The sequence below is a fragment of the Daphnia magna genome, linkage group LG10 (genome assembly GCF_020631705.1).
Source record: "Daphnia magna isolate NIES linkage group LG10, ASM2063170v1.1, whole genome shotgun sequence".
Taxonomy (NCBI): domain Eukaryota; kingdom Metazoa; phylum Arthropoda; class Branchiopoda; order Diplostraca; family Daphniidae; genus Daphnia; species Daphnia magna.
This window is the reverse complement of record NC_059191.1, coordinates 8,416,768-8,436,288: the sequence shown is the minus strand read 5'-3', so window position 1 is coordinate 8,436,288 and position 19,521 is coordinate 8,416,768. Positions and strand designations below refer to the sequence as shown.

The 19,521-nt window shown below is 37.8% G+C and overlaps 5 protein-coding genes and 2 long non-coding RNA genes across 15 annotated transcripts; 3 read left to right on the top strand and 4 right to left on the bottom strand.

The window, feature by feature from the left end:
- Window positions 1-1,208: 1,208 nt before the first annotated feature.
- Window positions 1,209-4,536, bottom strand: LOC116932368. Of its 6 annotated transcripts, none has more exons than XR_006652087.1 (6): window positions 3,756-4,536; window positions 3,432-3,694; window positions 1,945-3,369; window positions 1,577-1,720; window positions 1,445-1,514; window positions 1,209-1,317 (listed from the first exon to the last, which is right to left on the bottom strand). It is a non-coding gene; the product is annotated as an uncharacterized LOC116932368 (long non-coding RNA). The 6 variants fall into 6 exon arrangements; XR_006652089.1 differs by having other exon boundaries at window positions 1,945-3,694; window positions 3,756-3,835; window positions 4,008-4,536; XR_006652088.1 differs by having other exon boundaries at window positions 1,945-3,694; window positions 3,756-3,835; window positions 4,062-4,536.
- Window positions 4,537-4,725: 189 nt separating this feature from the next.
- Window positions 4,726-7,766, top strand: LOC116932358. The gene is made up of 6 exons (XM_032940150.2): window positions 4,726-5,350; window positions 5,421-5,763; window positions 5,824-6,473; window positions 7,033-7,154; window positions 7,275-7,411; window positions 7,471-7,766. The coding sequence occupies exons 1-6, from the start codon at window positions 5,259-5,261 to the stop codon at window positions 7,669-7,671; spliced, it is 1,545 nt and encodes a 514-aa protein (XP_032796041.2). The 5' UTR covers window positions 4,726-5,258; the 3' UTR covers window positions 7,672-7,766.
- On the bottom strand, window positions 7,761-9,664 carry LOC116932362 (DDB1- and CUL4-associated factor 7). Its single transcript, XM_032940158.2, has 7 exons — window positions 9,409-9,664; window positions 9,168-9,309; window positions 9,002-9,100; window positions 8,806-8,928; window positions 8,454-8,741; window positions 8,279-8,396; window positions 7,761-8,165 (listed from the first exon to the last, which is right to left on the bottom strand). The coding sequence occupies exons 1-7, from the start codon at window positions 9,513-9,515 to the stop codon at window positions 7,990-7,992; spliced, it is 1,053 nt and encodes a 350-aa protein (XP_032796049.1). The 5' UTR covers window positions 9,516-9,664; the 3' UTR covers window positions 7,761-7,989.
- A 1,001-nt stretch (window positions 9,665-10,665) lies between these two features.
- LOC116932366 (rab-like protein 2A) lies at window positions 10,666-12,322 on the top strand. Of its 2 annotated transcripts, none has more exons than XM_032940164.2 (6): window positions 10,666-11,299; window positions 11,430-11,539; window positions 11,659-11,737; window positions 11,813-11,925; window positions 12,000-12,097; window positions 12,182-12,322. In XM_032940164.2, exons 1-6 carry the CDS (start codon window positions 11,187-11,189, stop codon window positions 12,275-12,277), a joined length of 609 nt encoding a protein of 202 aa, XP_032796055.1. In that variant the 5' UTR covers window positions 10,666-11,186; the 3' UTR covers window positions 12,278-12,322. The 2 variants fall into 2 exon arrangements, with proteins under 2 accessions (XP_032796055.1, XP_032796054.1); XM_032940163.2 differs by having other exon boundaries at window positions 12,155-12,322.
- A 152-nt stretch (window positions 12,323-12,474) lies between these two features.
- LOC116932364 (NEDD4 family-interacting protein 1) lies at window positions 12,475-14,706 on the bottom strand. The gene is made up of 5 exons (XM_032940160.2): window positions 14,499-14,706; window positions 14,133-14,225; window positions 13,776-14,070; window positions 13,148-13,333; window positions 12,475-13,088 (listed from the first exon to the last, which is right to left on the bottom strand). The coding sequence occupies exons 1-5, from the start codon at window positions 14,541-14,543 to the stop codon at window positions 12,985-12,987; spliced, it is 723 nt and encodes a 240-aa protein (XP_032796051.2). The 5' UTR covers window positions 14,544-14,706; the 3' UTR covers window positions 12,475-12,984.
- A 483-nt stretch (window positions 14,707-15,189) lies between these two features.
- On the bottom strand, window positions 15,190-17,035 carry LOC116932361 (H/ACA ribonucleoprotein complex non-core subunit NAF1). 3 transcript variants are annotated; one of them, XM_032940155.2, is made up of 5 exons: window positions 16,887-17,035; window positions 16,456-16,593; window positions 16,285-16,394; window positions 15,763-16,201; window positions 15,190-15,697 (listed from the first exon to the last, which is right to left on the bottom strand). In XM_032940155.2, the coding sequence occupies exons 2-5, from the start codon at window positions 16,582-16,584 to the stop codon at window positions 15,392-15,394; spliced, it is 984 nt and encodes a 327-aa protein (XP_032796046.2). In that variant the 5' UTR covers window positions 16,585-16,593; window positions 16,887-17,035; the 3' UTR covers window positions 15,190-15,391. The 3 variants fall into 3 exon arrangements, with proteins under 3 accessions (XP_032796046.2, XP_032796044.2, XP_032796048.2); XM_032940153.2 differs by having other exon boundaries at window positions 16,456-16,763; window positions 16,816-16,955; XM_032940157.2 differs by having other exon boundaries at window positions 16,285-16,390; window positions 16,456-16,763; window positions 16,816-16,955.
- Window positions 17,036-17,239: 204 nt separating this feature from the next.
- Window positions 17,240-19,516, top strand: LOC116932370. Its single transcript, XR_004399525.2, has 2 exons — window positions 17,240-18,115; window positions 18,173-19,516. It is a non-coding gene; the product is annotated as an uncharacterized LOC116932370 (long non-coding RNA).
- The last annotated feature ends 5 nt before the right edge of the window (window positions 19,517-19,521 follow it).

Below are 19,521 nucleotides of genomic sequence, written 5' to 3'. Positions count from 1 at the left end.
CCATCGTCTTCGCCATCGCCTTCGCCATCGCCTTCGCCATCGCCATCGTCATCGCCATCGTCATCGCCTTCGCCATCGTCATCGTCATCGCCATCGTCTTCGTCTTCGTCTTCGTCTTCGTCCTCGCCATCGTCTCGTCGCCGTCCTCGTCTTCGCCTTCATCCTTCACGAAAAAGTCGACCAAAAAGAGATACAGCTCAGCAGACAGCGCATGGCGATGACGGGAGGTCACCGTGGAACGCCGCTCTGGTATTGTCATGTTTTGCATTTTAGTGTTTTGCATTGTAGTGTGTAAGTTAACCCGTTGGCTGCCACCCCGTTTGCGTCCCATTTTTTTTGTAGCTTTTAGGGACCGGGCGCTGTTCTGCCCCATGGCCATGGGGGGAGCAGTCGCCGCGCCTAAAGGCTTTTTGCCTTTAGGCGCCGTAGGCAATGCACCAGTAGGGACTTCTCTTTGTCGGTGCGGTGATAGATTCCTGGGGTGTGCATTCCCGGAATGGAATCTATTACCGTGTCAGCCCGGACTTGTCTTCGGACAAGTCCCACCTTGTTCGTGGATCCATCTGACGCGAAGCGTAGCAACTGTAGTTAAGCAACCAATTGGTTGTATGGCCTGGCAGCCAACGGGTTAACTAGTTAATTGTATATATGTATGTATATTTGTGTGTATTGTAAGTTATGTAAAATAGTGGCGGAATTGTTGGGTGGAGGTGGGACAATAAAAACAATTCTAATTTTATTTACCTTGTTTTATATTTCATTTAACGATCTAAAATGTTTTTGAATTAAATAAACTTTTAATCTGATAACCATTTCATCAATCTATTACACAAAAATCTCAAGCCAACGATTCATGATATAAGCAAACATCCCTTTTTATGATTCAACAAAGGCATTCACTTTTTGTTTTTAAAAAAACCCCAAAGAATTTTCAAACAACTATTGAAGAATCTTTCTTCAGATTAAAGTTTTTCAATGTGTGACAAATTCAACTAACCAGTAAAGAACAAAAGTCAAGACCAAAATCATCTTGAACTTCTCTTTGTTTCTTGCATAAGAGCCAATAATTCATCAATGCAAGACCAAAATCATCTTGAACTTTACTTTGTTTCTTGCGTGAGAGCTAATAATTCACCAATGCAAGACCAAAATCATCTTGAACTTCACATTGTTTCTTGCGTGAGAGCCAATAATTCACCAATGCAAGATTAATACTGGAAATCTTGTATTAAACTGACAAGAGAACATTGATGGCATTCCTTTCTGTCACTGAATGATACTGCGGCCACCACAGTACATCAGGTATATCCCAAAGACCTGAAAGTATAATTACAAACTTAAACTGTTAACAATAAATTCTAACATCACCTAATGACACCCCAAAGAATCTAAGTGATTTAGATAGAAAAAACATTATTAAGAACTACTTTTTTATAAGTATCACCTTCGGTACAGTGTGTGTATTAGACTAACGGAGATAAAAAACGTGCTAGCAAAGCCAGGCCATGCTCCTCCTTTGAAAATTTAAAATATATGTGGTATGATGTATCTTTCACATGAATGTTTGTCATAATACCTTAAAAATCTCTGCATTGATTGAATTCACAAGATGCAGCTCAAAACACACGGAATTGGTGGATAAATTTTGAGAAGATAGACGTTTGTTTAAGCATCCATCATCAGTCCAAAGCCACGCGAAATGAAACAGCTGACGGGACAGCTGACATGTCCATAAAAATTCTACGAAGTTAGTTATTTCTCCACTAGATGTCTTGAAATTATACAGCAGTGGCATGAAGTACACTACACTCGTCTCCATAGAAAGTTTTCCCACCATTAGGAGGTGGGGGCACATATTTATGGAGGCAAGTGTACACCATGGTGTACTTCATGGCAGTGGTCAAAACGCCACCAACTTTGAAACCAAACTTGAAAGCCTCTCACCTTTCCATAGCGAAGTAAGCCAGACTTTCTTGTAAAAAAAATAACTCTTACTGTTTCTTCCAAGTCAAATTGTTCTAATTTTCGACATTGTCGTTGAATTTCGAATACAAATCATGTAATTTATCGCAATATACACATAATTGAAAAAAAAAAGTAAAAGTCGGCTTATTTTCCTGGAAAATTGCCGCTAGATGACGATGCCAGTGACAAAAACAAATTTTTGCCAAACAGTTCGTCTGCTTGAAACATTCTCTTCGTTACAACACTCAAATTTGCCACTTTTTGTAACAAACTGATAAACACTTCTTTTCATGATTATTTGCATCATACACTCGATTTTTGTTTGAAGGTGGAATTAGTTTTACATAATAAAAAAACAGTAATAATAGGAGTAGTTAAAATCACCATTCTTCAATGCTATTACACAAGCATCTAATAAGCTGCTAATAAACAGAGTTCGTGCGCTACCATCATCTGATTTTTGTTTAATTTAAAAACGGCTGGTTTGACGAGAAAACCAATAACTTAAGTGAAATCAGTTTTCAATTATGATAATACCGTGTGATTTTTGGTTTCTCTAAGGCTATCGCCTTATGGGGTACTTCGCGAACACCGTGAGCTGTTGAGTACTTGAGTTATACGGAACTATTGAGTTATACGGAACTATTGAGTTATACGGAACCATGTACGGAACTAACTAGTGTTGCCAGGTTTTGAAATCGAACCTTCTTAAACGTCGCATTGCCATCTATTGGCAAAATATTTACTAGGGTTCAGGAGCATTTACTATTTACTACTGGCATTTACTACTGGAAGATAGTAGCGCGACACACGAAAATGTTTTTTTCATTCGTAATTTTGTTTTGTGTTGTGTCAGTACCTTCCGATAGTAACCGGGTCTCGGGTAACCGAGTCCTAGCTTGTAACAATGGGGATTATTTAGCTATCTAGACGATTTCACCATCAGGAAATTACGTGACGTCACGTGACAGGACGTTACGTGTAAAAGACTGACTGTCTACGGCACCTTTGATTTTGTTAACAATTATAATTGAGATTTGCTTACCAGCATCTCTTTGATGGTAATGTGTCGCAATCAACAATGCTGGACGACATTAATAAACTATTGAACGTTAAAGAAATATGTGAGTTCCATCAAATGTAAATTGAAAAAGTTGGGTTAATTAATGTAAAAATTTTTAAATGGTCTAAGCATTTCTAATTGATTCTTTGCGGTGTGTCTGTGATGAAGAGCCGACGATGAACGGTTCTCCATACAAAAGGGGAAATGTCTGAGGATTGTCTGGACAGTAGCAAACCCCATGACGTGTAGACGTGGCTCACTATTTTTCTTCAATCGCTATGCAACTGGGATTTTATGACTCAGACCCAACACATTTTTTTACATAAAACTGGTTGAGATAGCTATGAAAGAGAATAGGGTTTGTCTTTGATATGCTTCATCGACACTGAATTGCTTTTGGTACCGATCTTTTTGGCATTCATGCAGTAGTAGTTGTGATGGTTCTAGTTTTCTAGACCAAAATAGTTCTGCCTGGCGGATTTAAAGGGCATAATATAGTGAGAAAACGGAATGACTTGGTGCCATAGCGGAAAACATAGCCAGCTTGTAAATAAGTAGGCTATGATGCTTTGATGGGGAAACAGGGTCTAGCATTGGGTCATCAGGTTAGCCCAAAAACTACGATTCTCTTTCAGTTGTTTGATTGTGCTGAAATGCATTGGTTACCTAGCAACGAACTGACTTTGAGAAAACAAGTAATACATTTTCGAAACTTTCATCTACCTACCGTATTTGAATGCTTGAACGAGTAAGGATGTCAGAGCGATATTTTTCGAAATTGAAAGTAGTTGACGTAGTTACGGTTCACTGTAAATACGGGGACAGCTGCTATTAATTTTAGATCATATGATTTTAAAATAGCATAGTGCTTAGCAAAGGTGACATTCCACAGTTCAACGTGAACAGTATCAACTTTGGCTGTTCATTCTTAAAATAAATCTAAGAGCTGAAATCTCTCGTGTCTTGACGGCATGCATACCAGTGTTCGGAATACAAGGGCGGGCATCCAGAAAACGTTAACAAAAAAGAGTACCTCGCGTTCACTTGTTTCACACCAAATAAAGGGTGGAAATGGTTTCCATATGTTGTTCAAAAAGGCCTCCATTTTGGAAAAATCGAGATCTATCCTCGAGTCATCGACACCCAAGGACATTCTTTGTCTTTTTCCTTTTTTTTGGTTTTTTTTTATAAAACAGGAAAGTCTTCACGGTCGTTCTTGGGAAACTCTTATTCATGGCGGAAAACGTGGGGCTCACAAGTTTGCCAAGGAGGGTTAACTAAACCTTCATCGTCCAAGAAACGATCATAAAACAGAAAAGCCAACGCACAGCTACCGAACAAAAGACGACGTTTCTGATATAGAAAGTGAATCAGTAGAAGCTGCCAAGGCCACTCGCCATGTCGATTCTGCTTAACCGCTGAAAGCTATTTTCGCCAAGATATGTTTAAGTAGAATTGCAAGTTTTGATCCATGAATGAGCAAGCTCTAACTCTGGTTTACTTTTCTTTTAGCTTTTATCGCCATTATCATTTCACAACCAAACATTTTATCAAAACAAGTTATTAGCAAACTACTTTTTGCCTCCACTAGGTGGACAACTATCGGATCAATTTGTTCAGGTGGGATTTCCTACAAACACACACAAACCCGTTTGGTGAGACTTATAGAACGGGCAGTTACTAACTCTCACTAGTCTGTCTACTGCAATAGTCACGAACGAACGCTGGTTCGTTTTTTATATGACTGTGATCGCCAATCGTATCGACCGAGTTTTCGCTGACGTTTTGACTCTGTGCCAGTTATTGAACTAAAGCTATCGTAGGATTTCGGCTAAAAAAATTTTGCATTACTGACCTTTCAATGTGGTGTTTCTCTCTGCGCAGACGCTGCTGTCCACAACAACGTGGAAAGACAACGTTCTTTTCCTCATCATGCTAGAAAGTTGAATTCCTTAAACGATACGTGAAAACATTCAGTGACGTGCGCTACTCGCTTACCTAGCAGTTGTTATTTTTTTTTTTAGAAGTCGGTGTTGACGATCAAAGTTCGAGTGTGATACAGGAAAGTCGTGAAGTGGAGAAAATGAAGAGTCTTTCGTTCATGAATTCACAGTAAACGTGCTTTATCAACGAGACAACTCCATCGCTGGCATCGGTCGATATAGTGCATCCGGGCTGAAAAGTCTGTGTGGCAAATCGACCTTCTTTATCGATCAAGCACCGAGACGAAATGGGACAATCACTTAGCTTAAGCAGTCATCAACCTCCATCGAATCGACTCGTTTCCCCAAATTCTCACCGATCACTCAAGCGCGTACACAGGTAAATCTAAAAGTCGATTGCTGTAAGTCTTTTCTAATTGTTAACCTTATTTGAATACGCCACTTCTCAGTGAAGAAGCAAGAGATGGAAAAAGATCCAGCGTTTCGTTGCCCGCTTCACCGTCCTTTCGGAGACGAGCGGTCAGCGCGGATCCTCAACAAGAGCAGCCTGAATCACCCACTAAATCACCATTATCGTTTGATTCAATGCTAAAGAATTTCGAAGAGTTTGCCCAACATCAGTGGCCGACGTGGGCTAAACGCAGAGGCTGGATCGCTGATATCGCTCCCGAAGCTGTTATTCCCTCAACTGTTACTACGGATGACGGCAGTGGCCGCGTTATCCAAGTCGACAAAGACAAATGGATCTTTCTACGACCCCGAAAGAAATGTTCAACATCTATTAGTCCCGTGGTATGCGTTTATCAATAAAATCCTAATGTAAGATCTTATCAGTTTTGGTTTTCCCTATAGAGCGTCGGTAGCATTCCTGTGGAAACGGTAATCGAAGAAGACGTTCTGTTGGAATGTGGTGTAGGAAAAATGGTGGATATCTTACACATTGACGAGAGCCGAATAGTCACTGGCATTAGCGGTCAAAGATCACGTCGTAGCAGCGGCTACGCTTCTGCTTCCAATTCACCGTCAGCAATAAAAAAAGTAACTGAGCCGTCAGCCCCATCGATTGCTACGGCAAATAGTCATCTGGTGGTACCGGAAGATTCTAACGATGACTGGAGATTCTCGAGCCTTTACGAAGTCACCCTGCGTTGGATGTTTGAACCAGATTTATCCGATTTCGAAGATACAGTAAATCAGTCTTTTGAAAACAAGACCGTTAGTAACTCCGTCCTCAACGATTCCGGAACTTCATCTCTTGGAGAAATCTGTTTGACTGAAGATCCTTCGATAATCGTTACCGAATCACTACCAGACACCATTCGAATTTACTTGCACTCCTTTTGCCGACAGAAGAAAAAGCTGCCCTCATTTATTGATTTCCGTCCAATTCCTCGTCTGGCCTATGACGTCACTGCTGGTGCATCGAACATGAACCACGAGAGGCAGATGTATGTTCTTGCATTTCAAGACGGAAGCCCTGGCCCCCAGACTTCATTTCCGAGGTAAGAATTCGTCTCGAATATCATTCCAAACGCAACCTGTCATCCGGCTTGATAAATCTGGATTTAACTAGTCTCAGGGAAAAAAAAAAGTAAAATAAATAAAAATGGTGTAGCCACCCATGTTTTATCAATTCAAAACATTACGTAAGCTGAAATAAATAGTTACGGTTTCAGATTTTTCAGATTCTAGTACAATCTAGATTCTGGAAGAACTTGACGTTGAATGTATTGACTATTTTATAACTTCACCCGATGAATTAGCATTTGCCTTGGATCGACGTTTTTTCCGCTCTTGCCTATTGAATTCGTAATAGGTTTTGCGTTGGTCGACGACCAAATTCGTAGAAAGGTTCCTTTTTCTTCCGCATCGATTTTTACGTATCTTCTGTCTACGAAATCCGTTGGAATAGAACTCGTCAGTATCCTGGTTTTACCAAACTCTTTCTTTTTTAAATTAACGAAATGCATCGTTCAATATCGTTTTCCATGAGGTTCTGTGTCCATGGTTCTGAAGGACATCAACTATCTTTAAAATTTCAACTTGAATTTTCTTATTTAGAGATATCGCGTGCATCGAGTTGGTGCAACAACTCGTGGAAGTCCATCCGCTTCTTTCAGACTGGGAAGCAAGAAAACTTGCTATTTACGAGAAAATCTGGCAGCCAGGAAAAACCAGCAGAGGTACTCTTGTTTAACGTTGGCTAGCGATTCTCTGCATTATCTTCTCTTCTCTAATAAGCTGCCTTAGTCACTGCCTTCGTTCACTAACGGTGGCTTTATTGTGCTCGTGTTTGTACATAGCTCGTCTGCGTCGCTTGAACGATTTTGATTGTCCGCTGCTACTTGCCCAAAAATGGCAGTCCGATGATACCAATCCCGATGCGCCTAAGTGTGCCAAAACGTTGATTCTTCAAGAAATTCAAAATGGAGACATTCCGGTAACGTATTTAGACAAAGTACCTAGACACTAATGTTTACCATTACTTTAACGTTGCAGTGGGAAGAATTCACCGTGGCTGAACTGTCAAGTTTCCTAAAAGTCTTGGAACGTGAAGAGAAAAACCATGAAATGCAGATCCGTGAGAGGTACCAGCTGCTAAATGAGCGCTTGCGAGAAACTATGCAACTTTCGAATCCGACAGCATACAAAAACATGAATTATCAAGTCAACCTTTTAGCGCCGCAAGTTGAAATTTGAAAAGAGTACTATAAAATATATGATGTTAATACCTGCTGATCTTATACAGAATCCGAGTGCTGTGATAGAGAGCTAATAAAACATTTTGATTCAAATCAAAGTCACTTATTTTAATTTTTGCAACATTACAGAAAATTCGTAATCATTAATCAATACCAGAAAAAACTTCTCTATGATTTCACATCCGCATAATAATATTTAACGACTCGAACCACAATAAGATACGAACGATTTAAAAACGATTTAGTAGAAAGGAAATCTGATAGTAAGTCATACAACCTTCGTCATACCGAGTTTGGGTTTACACGTGGTAAAGAGTTAAACTCGCAGAATTTCAAGGGATCGATTGTAGCAGATGGCAATCCAATCGGGTTGAGTAGCTCCCCACTGAATTTGGTTGATTTCACCCTCAGCTGCTGTGTAAGCAAGAATAGGATCTTCAATTGCTCTTGGCATTTGCTGGATATCCCATATCAAGGCTTGATGGTCATCACCTAAATAAATTCAAAAAACCGAAAATGATAATCATTGATCAATTTTCTTACATCGAATACTGTAAATTCATCCACATGATAAAAACATGCATGCATACAATATTTATACGTACCAGCGGTGCAAATGTGGCAGGAAGAATGCGGAGCCCATGCAATGCCATTGACGCAAGCTCTGTGATTGCTCAAGCGGGCGACTGGAGTACATGGTACTCTTACATCAAGTATTACTACCTAACATTTTAAAGGATTAATAAAATATTTTGTAATGGAAAGAGTATAGACACATACTTCGCAAGCGTCCATTGAGATGGTTGCTAAATAAGAAGGATCCTGCCTATTCCATGCCAGTCGTAATAGAGGGCGATGCTGCGGATCCTCGTATATAATTGTGGAATGCTCTAGGTGTCTAAGATCAAACATCCTTACCGAGCCATCAGCACCGACAGATGCAAACATATCTCTGCCCCCTCCCGCCCTGCTGAATGCAATATCGTACACTTCTTTGTCATGAGCAATTAACTGAGTTTTGACATGTCCCGACACACAATTCCCCGTGCCCCCAACTCTGCCAACTACCTGTAGAGAAAAAAAAACTACAGTTAAGATTTTGGAAGAAGCATCAAATAAAACATTTTCTTACCTGCCCAGTTTCTAGGCCCCATATTGTACATGTTGTGTCTATGCTAGAAGTTCCAATAAGATTAGGTTCAACTTCATTCCAATCAAAACTTGTGAGAGGTGCACAAAAGTCAGAATTTTTGTTCTGAAAATATTCAATGAATCAAACTTGCAAATAATGCTCATAAATTACTTTGATGAAATATTTTTTAAAATACATTATTAAGGAGGCATTCTAGTCTTGTATCTGGTTCTCCTGCTTTCCATATGCGTAGATAGTCTCCACTAGTAGCAAGTAAATCAGGAAAAACTCCTTTCTATGTAATATTCAAACAAAAATTAGCTTTTGGGAAATAAAAATCAAATAATAAATGAATTTCATACAGCGTCAGGAATCCACATTATTTTTGTAGTGGGATATGGATGATCAAAAGTACTTTTGGCACTGAATTCTGCAGAGTCTTCATCTAGAGAGATAACCTGAACCTTGTTGTTGTATTCTTCTACAAAACTTCCAATGGCCAATCTAATGAACATGAAATTTCAGAAAATCAAAGAAGAGTAAATGTTAATCGTATCTATCTGAGTTAATTAGATTGTTCTACAGAAGTTGTATAGCTCTCACCTGAATCTCTTATCCGGGCGCACCGACCAATTCATACTGTAAAGAGTCCATGGTGCTTCGTACTTGTAAATTTCTTTTCGTTTCGGGGCAACATTTAGCCCCGCCATGTTTACGCGACTCCACGGGTATTAAAAATCGTTAAAACGATTTCGGTGTCTTTTTTCTCGTAACTTACGATATTAGTAAAATTAAAATTTTACCGGATTGACAAGTGAGAAATGACCAACGCAAACAATCAAACCGACCTATTAAATCAGGCCTGGCGTATTTTGTGATTTCGTAAGGAAAGGAAACGGTAAAGCAGATCAGACGTCTCTGGTCAAAGTTACTAAACGCCATCTACAAGCCATAATGACAATTGTTGTACATCTAAATGTTTTTAAGACATTATACTCGGCGATGAATAAAAATACATTCATTACTTTTTCCCTTCATCCTAATACCAGGTATTTTTTAAATATTCAAGACTTGTCTGTTACATTTAATTCTTTTATGTCAAACCTTAACATATGAATCTTTTATGAAAACGTTGGTAGATGGTGTTGGTTGGATGTAGTATATTCTTCTACGTTGAATACTTGAATCTAAATGAAGTTTTGTTTTGAGACCATCCATATCACAACGAAATTGTCTTCTTGCAAGTATAGTTTTCTCGTTTAAATGTATTAAATTATGTAATAATAACTTTCATAATTTTGTAATTCTGTGCTACTGGTACGATATCCCTTTGCACGTCTTCACCATCGCAGTAATTATACATCACGTATGTATCTGAAGTTTATATACAAACTAATGTCGTTTACAGGCGTTTTGAAGAACACTTCGATTAATGTGTCTGATTTCATGCAGGAAAATGACAAGCAATACCGGCGGAAACAACGAATCCGATTCCTTAAATGCTGATGAACTGAGTTGGATTCAGTTGAGAGAAGAAATTGGCAGTGAAAGTTTAAAGAATGAAGAAACTTTCAAGGAAAAGTTTGCTAGGAAATTTTATGAAAATCCTTTTGTCCCGATTGGTTGTGCAGTAACTGCATCAGCATTAATGTATGGACTGTGGTCTTTTCGGCATGGGTAAGATACAAATTGATGTTGCATATGTGCTTGCAGATCCTGCATTGCTTAACATCCACTGTTTTCGTTCATGTTTCAGGAGACCACAAATGTCTCAAAAAATGATGAGACTCAGGATAGCTGCACAAGGATTTACAGTAGTTGGTCTTATGATTGGAGTTGGTATATCAGCAGCTAAATAAAATATGTAGATGCTTTGCCTCTCAGATTTGTTTAGCTATTGTATAATATCTTTTAGAATAGATACCTGTGACTTGTAAAAAATATAATACAGTTGTTAAAGAACTATTCAAATACTAGAAGTGTGATTTAAATATAAAACTATGGGTAAGATTGGGTGCATGTATTGAGCAAGCCTACAGCCGTTGGACTGAATTAGCCTAGAGCCGACGCATCTCCTAAATTTATTCGGTCGTATTGTAAAGCATTCTCCCTCTCGGCCGGGTGAATGACTTTACGCAATTGATATAGGCTTCGTTACAATATTCATAAGCCAAATAAGTTAACTTATCAACCTCGATAATTCCAACTTTTCGCATTTTTTACTATCAATTGTATGATGCCTTATATTAAACATGTAAATACCAGCACCTGATGAAACGCTAGCCTTAAAGTGGAACTTATGGTTGCTATGGTAATATGGGAATCAAATACAAACCGACTATTTTCAGAAACGTTCGTGAGAGTGAGAGTCATCATTAACGATGGAAGTCGAAGACAACGTAAATTTTGGCGTTGATTACTCAAGCATTAGCAAAACAAATGAGATAACTGTCAAAATAATTCTTCTTGGAGATAGTGCCGTAGGGAAATCAAAGTTCGTTATGATTCAAATGTTTTTAAATTAGTAACTATAAGAGTGCAACATTTTACTTCAATGTTAACGTTTTCCAACTTCTAAATGGTAAATTTCAATTAAGATTTTTATTTAATTTTGTTGCATTCAGATTGATTGAACGGTTTTTAATGGATGACTATAAGCCACATCAACTGTCAACGTATGCTTTGACCTTATTTCGCTACAAAACCCAAGTTCAGGAGAAATCTGTATCTGTTGGTTAGTAAATGTTATTAACCACGTTATATTGCAATTTAAAAAGCTATAATTGAATCAACTACAATCGACGTGGGATTTTAGGTTTACTCTGAAATTAATCTTTACTTTTGAACTGAAAGATTTTTGGGATACCGCCGGACAGGAACGCTTCGAGTCCTTACACCCCTCGTACTATCACCAGGCAAACTGTGCGGTGTTGTAAGTATTTTTTCTTTCATGACTTATGGCAATATGAGGGACGTAGAAGGTAACCGCATCGTTTCCTTTTTGCAGAATTTTCGATTCGGTTAGGAAAGTCACATACAAAAATTTAAAAAAGTGGTACGATGAACTGCGTCAGTACAGACCTGAAATTCCCTGCTTGTGTGCGGCCAATAAGATTGACGGTAATTCTGCGTTTTCTTTCTAAATTCATGAATCCATAATAATTACTGTTTTCTATTACGATTGTTTCATGAAGAAAATTTTGACGCAACTCAAAAGAATTTTGCATTTCCAACCAAGAATCGATTGCCATTTTACTACGTGTCAGCGTCTGACGGAACCAATGTCGTGAAGGTATAGTAAGCATTATCATAAATACTTGATGGCAATGCATAACAAGGGTTGAATCAGTTTCTAAGATTCAGTTATGAATTACAGCTTTTCAACGATGCGATAAATGCAGCCATAGCATATCGACTTAACCCAACGGATGTAAGCGATCAAATTATGGATGAGCTTGAAACATTAAATTAATTCTCGCGGATATGTATCGCCTTGATTAAATTATCTATCGATGTTCAAATGGCATTAGCAATTGTGAAATTCTTTTTCGAAATCAAATACCGGTACTGACGACATACAAGTCATACTGCTCTCCGATGAAGCTGAAAAAGGCTTGATTTGAAAAAGCTTATTTATGATACTGTTCATGTGATGAAAATTTAATCCAGTTAGTCCACGACGGTATATTGTTACGACACCAATAAAACAAACAGACCAGTCTTTATTGATTGGCCGATAGTCCGACTACAAATTGAATGATAAAGTAAAATCACAAATAAGACGCTGTTAGCTTCAATTAATTTCAATCACACTGCCAAAGATTCGCCATGTTTTGAACTACCCAGAAGCCACGCAGCATTGGATCTTATCAACATGCAAACTCTAGCACGATCGTCTGTTGATGAACGCGTTCATTTAAAACAAGATTAAAAACTGCCTGACCCGCTAAAGTGGCTAAACTATTTATATATATATATAATATGGGTTGGCGTGGCGATCGAAACAATTCAGATGCTGATAGAAACCACCTATGAAAAATAGCGAATCGGTGTGGAAAGAATATCAACCAGGTTGTTGCCATACAACATTAAGAAAAAAAGCAGATGATCGGATGGAAACGCGAGGGTTTTTCAATCGGTCTCTTAAAAGTTCTTGAGATTTCAGCTGTCTCACTTCTATTAGTAAAAGAAAACAACACGTTCCTGGGCAGCACGTGAAAGGCGATGCCATTCTCTCTTGATACACAAATATTGAATAACGGCACGCACGCAGATGAGAACACCTGTAAAGTAATACGCAGTCCTAAAGAGGCACTTAAAATCAAATAGAAATTTAACTCACCGAAAGCCATGATTAACCACCACAGCCAATTGTTGTCATTGGACGCCAAATCCGTGGAATGTTTCACTATTAAAGTCCATTTCGCAAGCGAAAGACCGAATCCAGCAAGCGCACCATAACGCCCAGCAACAGTGTGACAAGCGCACATTAACAGGAGAAATCCAATCCAGTTGAAAAGAAATGCAACTGAAAAATATACATGCAAACAACGAATGGTTTTTTTTATTCCATTAGGTCAGTGACTTGTATCGCGATTATTAGAACCGGAGACTCGTATTCTATGCGATAAGCGCATAGAATAGTATTGGCTTTCCATTATTATTTCCTGTTGGTCTCTACTTTGATATTTTGATGGTTTTAAGATTACAAACATAGTACTTTTACTTTAGCTGTGGGTAGATTATCTCTAAAATCCTAGACAGTGCTGCATGAAAGAGATATAAGGGGTTCCCCTCTATCACAAAACTGTTTCTGCCATAAATATACAAGCAGACAAGGACAATTAACATATTTTCGATAATTAATTGGGAATCTAAAATCTTTTAAAGGAAATAAAATTGGTACTCTGTAAAGCTATCAAACAAACTAGCTACTTTGTAAGACTAAATAATTACATAAGTTCACTTACTTAAAAATGATGCAAAAAAGTAAACATCAGTTCCCAGGGCAAGCTCAGCAGTGTTCGAATCAAACTGGGATTCAGCACCCACAGGGTGTGAAAATGGCGACATAAAATTATAGTTTCCAGGGCCAGGAGGTGCCAAGCGTGGATCCACAGAATGAGGATAACGATGCTGCTGTTCAGCAATCATTTTCTCTTGCTGAGCTTCTTCATATGTAGGCAACTTTATTGCCACATCATATGCTGGTGGTTCCATATCTTCAGTTTTTGATGGCCCAGCTCCATTTCCTAATACCTGACCCTGCAATACATTAGAAGTTACAAAACTGGTTTGTTCAGTCTTTAACAAAAAGTTAGTCATACCAATCCTTCATCGATAACCGTCAATGTGAAGGGTGGTGGATCATCAGATGGTGCTAACAGTGGTTCAATAGCTTCAGCTGTTCCATGAGCTCCCTGACATCCAATAAAATATAGAGGAAAAAGATAAACATCATAATTCATAAGCAGTTTTGTGTTTACTAACTAATATTCAGAATCAACTGATACAAAAATATTATGTTCTATATTAATGTAGACGTTGAAAACGAAAAGAAAAATTTTGTATAATATTTATAGACGACGATTAGACTTACGTCAATGCTTAGGCCCTTAGGTTGATAGGTGACACATACCAAAACCAAGAATAAGACTCTAGACTTCTACAATGCAATATCGTTATCAACTTACTTGACAAGACGAAGTTGTAGTAAGGGCAGCCATATTGCGTTCCATAATGTTTTATACTTCCACTAGCAGTTTTCCACCTCAGAAAGAGATCGTACAGTTTCTAGATGTATAATTTTTCTCGCAAACAAGACCTAAATTCTTCTCCGTGAACAACCACTACACACAGAAACGAGAAAGTAGAAAATACCCTTAGGACAAAGTTAGGTTTGATTTGTAGCCATCTATTGAGCAACTGCACAGGCCTTTTGTGTATGATGAGAATTTGAAAACGAAAAACGTGCCTAATAAACATGACGCAGAATACAATTATCACGAAGATGCGTCCTTTAAATGTTGAGCCATATCCTTGGAAAGAAAACATACGCGAAACTGCTTTGAAGTTAAGTTATATCCTACTTTGTATGCAAACAGTGTACGCCTAATTTGTCATTGACGGCCATATTTCATAAAAATTGGTTAGAAAATATTTTGTAATTTGAAATTAAACGGTATATTTTCAGGGTTCTCTGCATTTCAGGCTGAGATTTCAGCAGCGGTTTTCTTGAAAGCGTTTTTTTGTGAAAAATGTCGAATTAGGTCACTATTTCAAATTTTGACTCGAACCTTCAGGCTGGGGAGGTGAAATTTGATCATTTGGCTGAGATGCGGGCTTATCTGTGTCAACACTTGGTTGAGTAAGTGAGGCGTTTTCAGCCAGAGGTACAGCAGGCGGATAAACGTAGGGCGAAGGTGCTAATAATTGCTCCGTATTCGAAACAGAAGCATCGGGAGTAAAATTATGAACTAGGTTCGGGTAATTGGGATCAGGAGGAGGGTAACATGGGGGATAACCTGGAGGTGGTAGCATGTAAAACGGATTCACTTGGGGTTGCATTATTACTGGATCTCGACCTCTAGTACGATTGAACTTTGTCTTGGCGTTTCTTGCATGGATTTGTTGACGCTTCTTCAGTATTATTACGAGGTTTCTTTTTAAGACGATGCGCCGCTTTTGCCCGACGCTCTTGTTCATCGTCGGAATAATCGACGCACCCCTCTGGTGGTTCCTGATCATTTTCCCATGAAGCATCACTCCCCTTTTGCTTAAAAAGAGCGTCAACGAAAACAAAAGCCGTATGACGGGTCCGTGGGGCAAAGTATACTTCCATCCCTACTTCAATTCCTTGTTCCAAAATGTGTTGCAAAGAATTAAAACGTATCTGCACAGAATATTTGGAAGTTAAGTGACTAAAAATTTGAAAAGCTAAAGGAAATTTCTTTTTACCATATACATTGGTTCGCTGACCTGCCCAAACACATCAAATACTTGTCCAAGGAATGTTTTTCCATGATCAAGGAATAAAGCTGAATCTAAATCTATAGCTGGACACCCCTTTTTGGCTGAAACAATTACCAATGGATCAATTATTTTATGCACAACTCCAATTGGTATGCATTCTTCTTCTGGGACTGAAATCTTTAAGGCCTCGAGAGGTGCCAAGTCAAGGATGCCTAAGTCTTCAAGCATTTTGGATTTGCAGTTATTAGCACCATATCCCTTGTTATTTGCTCCACCAATGTTTTCATCCTCTTCTACACTTGCATCCAAATCTACTTCGACTGGAGCAGTAACACAGCTTTCATCACTACTAGAATCACTTTCTGAATCATTATTTCTACAATTGTCTCTGTAAACATGAGGAAACTGCAGGGCAGACCTTTGCCTGAAATTAGAACATAAGATATGAACCCCTATTTTTCTATACTGATAAATACTATTTTAAAAAAGGAAAAAAAATTTGATTACGTTGTATCAGGCATAGCTGAAATTTGACTATCAGAGACAGATGACAAATCTACCACCATAGGTTTTACACTTTCTTCATTTTTTATGATGCTGGAATCCTGTGCATCTGTCTAACATATAGAATGATTAACTTGGGCAAAATGAAAACATAAAATATTTGAAAATATATACGATGGCATGACTCTGTTGTAAGAAATCGTTCTCGTTAGACTTAATTTCGTCATCATTTCCTGAATTGGTCTTTTCATCATCATCAGAGTAGCACTGCAAAAGCGACAGTCCAAAACTTTTCGACTCCATGTCAGCAAACTAAACCAAAAACGAATTAGACAATAAACGCCAAAAGTAACCAAAACCACGTGAACTAAAAAATTTTGATTATTTAAATATTTCGTCTGCTCTGCAAACTAGTCAAGTGCTCAAGTCGTCCTTTTCTGACATTCTAAGGTTGCAGCGGCCAGCGGGTAACAGCTACAGACCTTCAGGAAAGGCATGGTATAATAGTTTAACTTTAACTTTAAATTTTTATACCATGGTAAAGGTACGTTCAGAATCAGCGATTTTTCTGCGTATTACTTATTATGTACAGCGTTTTTACTTACGTAATACTAACTTTTGGAGTGTTCCTGCTAATAACTCGTCAAAAATTTTTTATCGTCCACCAAACATGGCGGTTTTTTTTTTTAACATCAAAAATTATTTAAGCCTAGAAAAAATAGTTTGATAAATAAAAACAGTACACCACCAAAATCAGCGTTAAAAGTTCTATCTACTAATGCGCATTAAATGTAGCATGTTTTTTCATGCAACAACCATTTTCTAAAAAGAGCCCTAGTCTGAATAGTACTTAATAGATGTCGTTGAGGAGGTGTACATCTCAACTAGTGATAGGTTTCAGCTGGCGTGCCAGTATGATGCGCAAATTTATTTATTTTGGCGCACCAGTCTAATTAGATCTTCCCTCACAATAAGAGGCAATTAAATAATAAAAAGCATAAATCCCTAAATTATAAAAGGGATAATCAAACGGACAAGAACTAAGGCAAAGATGTGGCTTGGGGTACACGGACTGAGCCTCTGCTCAGTAATGAATGTGTTACGTTAGCTTTGTGAATAACCAATTCACTAAATTCTTTTTTCTTATGTGAATGCGTTACTATTTCAGTTCTGTAAACGTCATCTTTACTAAGCCGTAACATTCAACGAAGCCTTCACGTATACCTATACATTTTTTTTCTTTTTTCTTTGTACTAATTTTTGGTTACCGAGTCCTTTGCAATTTTGCTTACAAGGATTTCTGTTATGATACAAATAGACCCTTTGACGGAAGCCTACATATCGCAATTCTCTGTTGTACCTTGGAAGTGCAGCTCATTGAACGCTCTTTTTAAGTTATTTTTTTTTCTGAACTCTTTCCACAGCCATCCATCCTTCAGCGCGTATTATGACATATATTATGAGATTTGGACGATAAGATGATTCGAGGACCAATCTTTTTTACGTATTACAAAGTGACATTATCTCTATCGTCTCTTCTAACAAATACCTCATTTTGTATACTCGCAATAAGCACGAATAATTTTTTTTTTCAATTTAAGATCAAAATTGAACGTTAAGATTTTTCAAATAATTTTTTTAAAATCTAGACTTTAATTTGTAATATATGCTCTATCATGTTGGTGAAATAAGTTGTCCAGTTTTTATTTATCTTATTTCGAATTACTAACACTTTCTGAAAGAATTTTTCTTGGTGGACGGTTTCCTAGCTGTTTCAGAATGGTTGAAATACTTCTTAATGTGTTTTGGCTTAAAAGGTGAACCTTAGCGTGAGGTATTACTTATAATTGTATAGAAAGGCGGTGCACCATAAAAAATTTGTACAATAAAGTAGGAGATGAGATTGCGAATGAGTGGAAAAGCGCACCTTACCTTGACGTCAAGCAGCCACATTAAGCTTTCCTGCAGATGATGTGTTTTTTTACCTAACGCACCATGTTTCCACGCAAAATGCGGTGGAAATTTCAACCAATATGTCCTATTTCAATTGGAATGTCCTTCACAAGTGGTAATGACGCCCTGTAGAAAGACAAGGTCATAATTCAGATTTTTATTAAACATTACCATAACAAGAGACTTGTCTCGTACCTCAGCCAGCTTTCCAAAGACAGAGTGTAAACCGCTGGACCAGCCATCGAGAAAGATGCCCTGTTTCCGGACATGTTAATTTTTTTAGCTACCGGATATATATTCAATTTTGTGAGTATGTAGGTACGTCTTGTGTATTATTTAAAAAATTGTGCTAAGCATTAGTAAAAAAAGGTAGTCAAATTATTAGCATGGAAATATCTGCCCTGATTTACCTCAATCAAGGAATACATAATTGATGGCAATCTAATAACAAAAGAATTACAAAAGCTACACCATTGCACAGTAGTCTCAAGTAATTTCTCTGGATTCATCAATATACGAAGTAACAAACACTGAATAGCTAATAGTGATCAACCATGGTATCTTCAATTGAACAAGTATGGTGCTCAGAGTTTTATCCTGTTCCATTATTAATTTCCTTGTAGGCCACCTGCTTGCCTCCATCCTGTTCAAAATAAGATGATCAACATTATGTCTGGATAAACTGTAAATCCCAATAAGAGCTCTCTATGCATGCAGAATTTTCTAGCAACACTGTAATAGGACTAGGTCAAATTTTATAAGGCAAACAAAATCTGTATTTCAGGAATTCTTATAATTCTACAGATTTTACCAATGGTAGAAGGAACTTGACTGTATAAGCTGTTCCAATGTTCCATGCCAAGACACAATGTAAAAATCAGTGTTAATAAATAATCGACTTAGATGCTAATGAAGATTTATTAAAAAGATCAGAAGATTCAAGAGATAAATATTGGTTACCGTGCAATAATGAAGTTGGAGCGTTGAAGCGGAACTTAAATTAAAACCCTGCAACACTTCGATATTTCTTTTCGCATTAACGATGTACTTTTTTATTCCAGCATGACGCAGCCATCTTCAGACATGATAAATAGTCTAGGTTTCTGCTAGCTTTTAATTAAAACGTTGCCAGAACTACAGACGTTTTCCGAAAACGTCAAAAAAGCGAAAGGGCCAAATATTAAAATATATGTTAAACGCGAAATTCTTTTCCATTATAACAAAAATGCGATGAGGATCGTATTCGATCACAAAAAGGAAGGAAAATTACTCCATAAATGTCCAAAA

Coding starts and splice junctions, on each gene's coding strand:
- LOC116932366 (XM_032940163.2), top strand. CDS start 11,187: ATGGAAGTCGAAGACAACGTAAATTTTGGCGTTGATTACTCAAGCATT. Junction 11,926..11,999: donor TGCGGCCAATAAGATTGACG/GTAATTCTGCGT, acceptor TGTTTCATGAAG/AAAATTTTGACGCAACTCAA. Junction 12,098..12,154: donor ACGGAACCAATGTCGTGAAG/GTATAGTAAGCA, acceptor GGGTTGAATCAG/TTTCTAAGATTCAGTTATGA.
- LOC116932362 (XM_032940158.2), bottom strand. CDS start 9,515: ATGGCGGGGCTAAATGTTGCCCCGAAACGAAAAGAAATTTACAAGTAC. Junction 8,397..8,453: donor TCTCAATGGACGCTTGCGAA/GTATGTGTCTAT, acceptor TTAAAATGTTAG/GTAGTAATACTTGATGTAAG. Junction 8,166..8,278: donor CTGCCACATTTGCACCGCTG/GTACGTATAAAT, acceptor GAATTTATTTAG/GTGATGACCATCAAGCCTTG.
- LOC116932361 (XM_032940155.2), bottom strand. CDS start 16,584: ATGGAGTCGAAAAGTTTTGGACTGTCGCTTTTGCAGTGCTACTCTGAT. Junction 16,395..16,455: donor TACAACAGAGTCATGCCATC/GTATATATTTTC, acceptor TCTATATGTTAG/ACAGATGCACAGGATTCCAG. Junction 15,698..15,762: donor TCAGCGAACCAATGTATATG/GTAAAAAGAAAT, acceptor TATTCTGTGCAG/ATACGTTTTAATTCTTTGCA.
- LOC116932358 (XM_032940150.2), top strand. CDS start 5,259: ATGGGACAATCACTTAGCTTAAGCAGTCATCAACCTCCATCGAATCGA. Junction 5,351..5,420: donor TCACTCAAGCGCGTACACAG/GTAAATCTAAAA, acceptor GCCACTTCTCAG/TGAAGAAGCAAGAGATGGAA. Junction 7,155..7,274: donor GCCAGGAAAAACCAGCAGAG/GTACTCTTGTTT, acceptor GTTTGTACATAG/CTCGTCTGCGTCGCTTGAAC.
- LOC116932364 (XM_032940160.2), bottom strand. CDS start 14,543: ATGGAACGCAATATGGCTGCCCTTACTACAACTTCGTCTTGTCAA. Junction 14,226..14,498: donor CTACAACTTCGTCTTGTCAA/GTAAGTTGATAA, acceptor ATTGGATGTCAG/GGAGCTCATGGAACAGCTGA. Junction 13,089..13,147: donor GTGGTTAATCATGGCTTTCG/GTGAGTTAAATT, acceptor ATTACTTTACAG/GTGTTCTCATCTGCGTGCGT.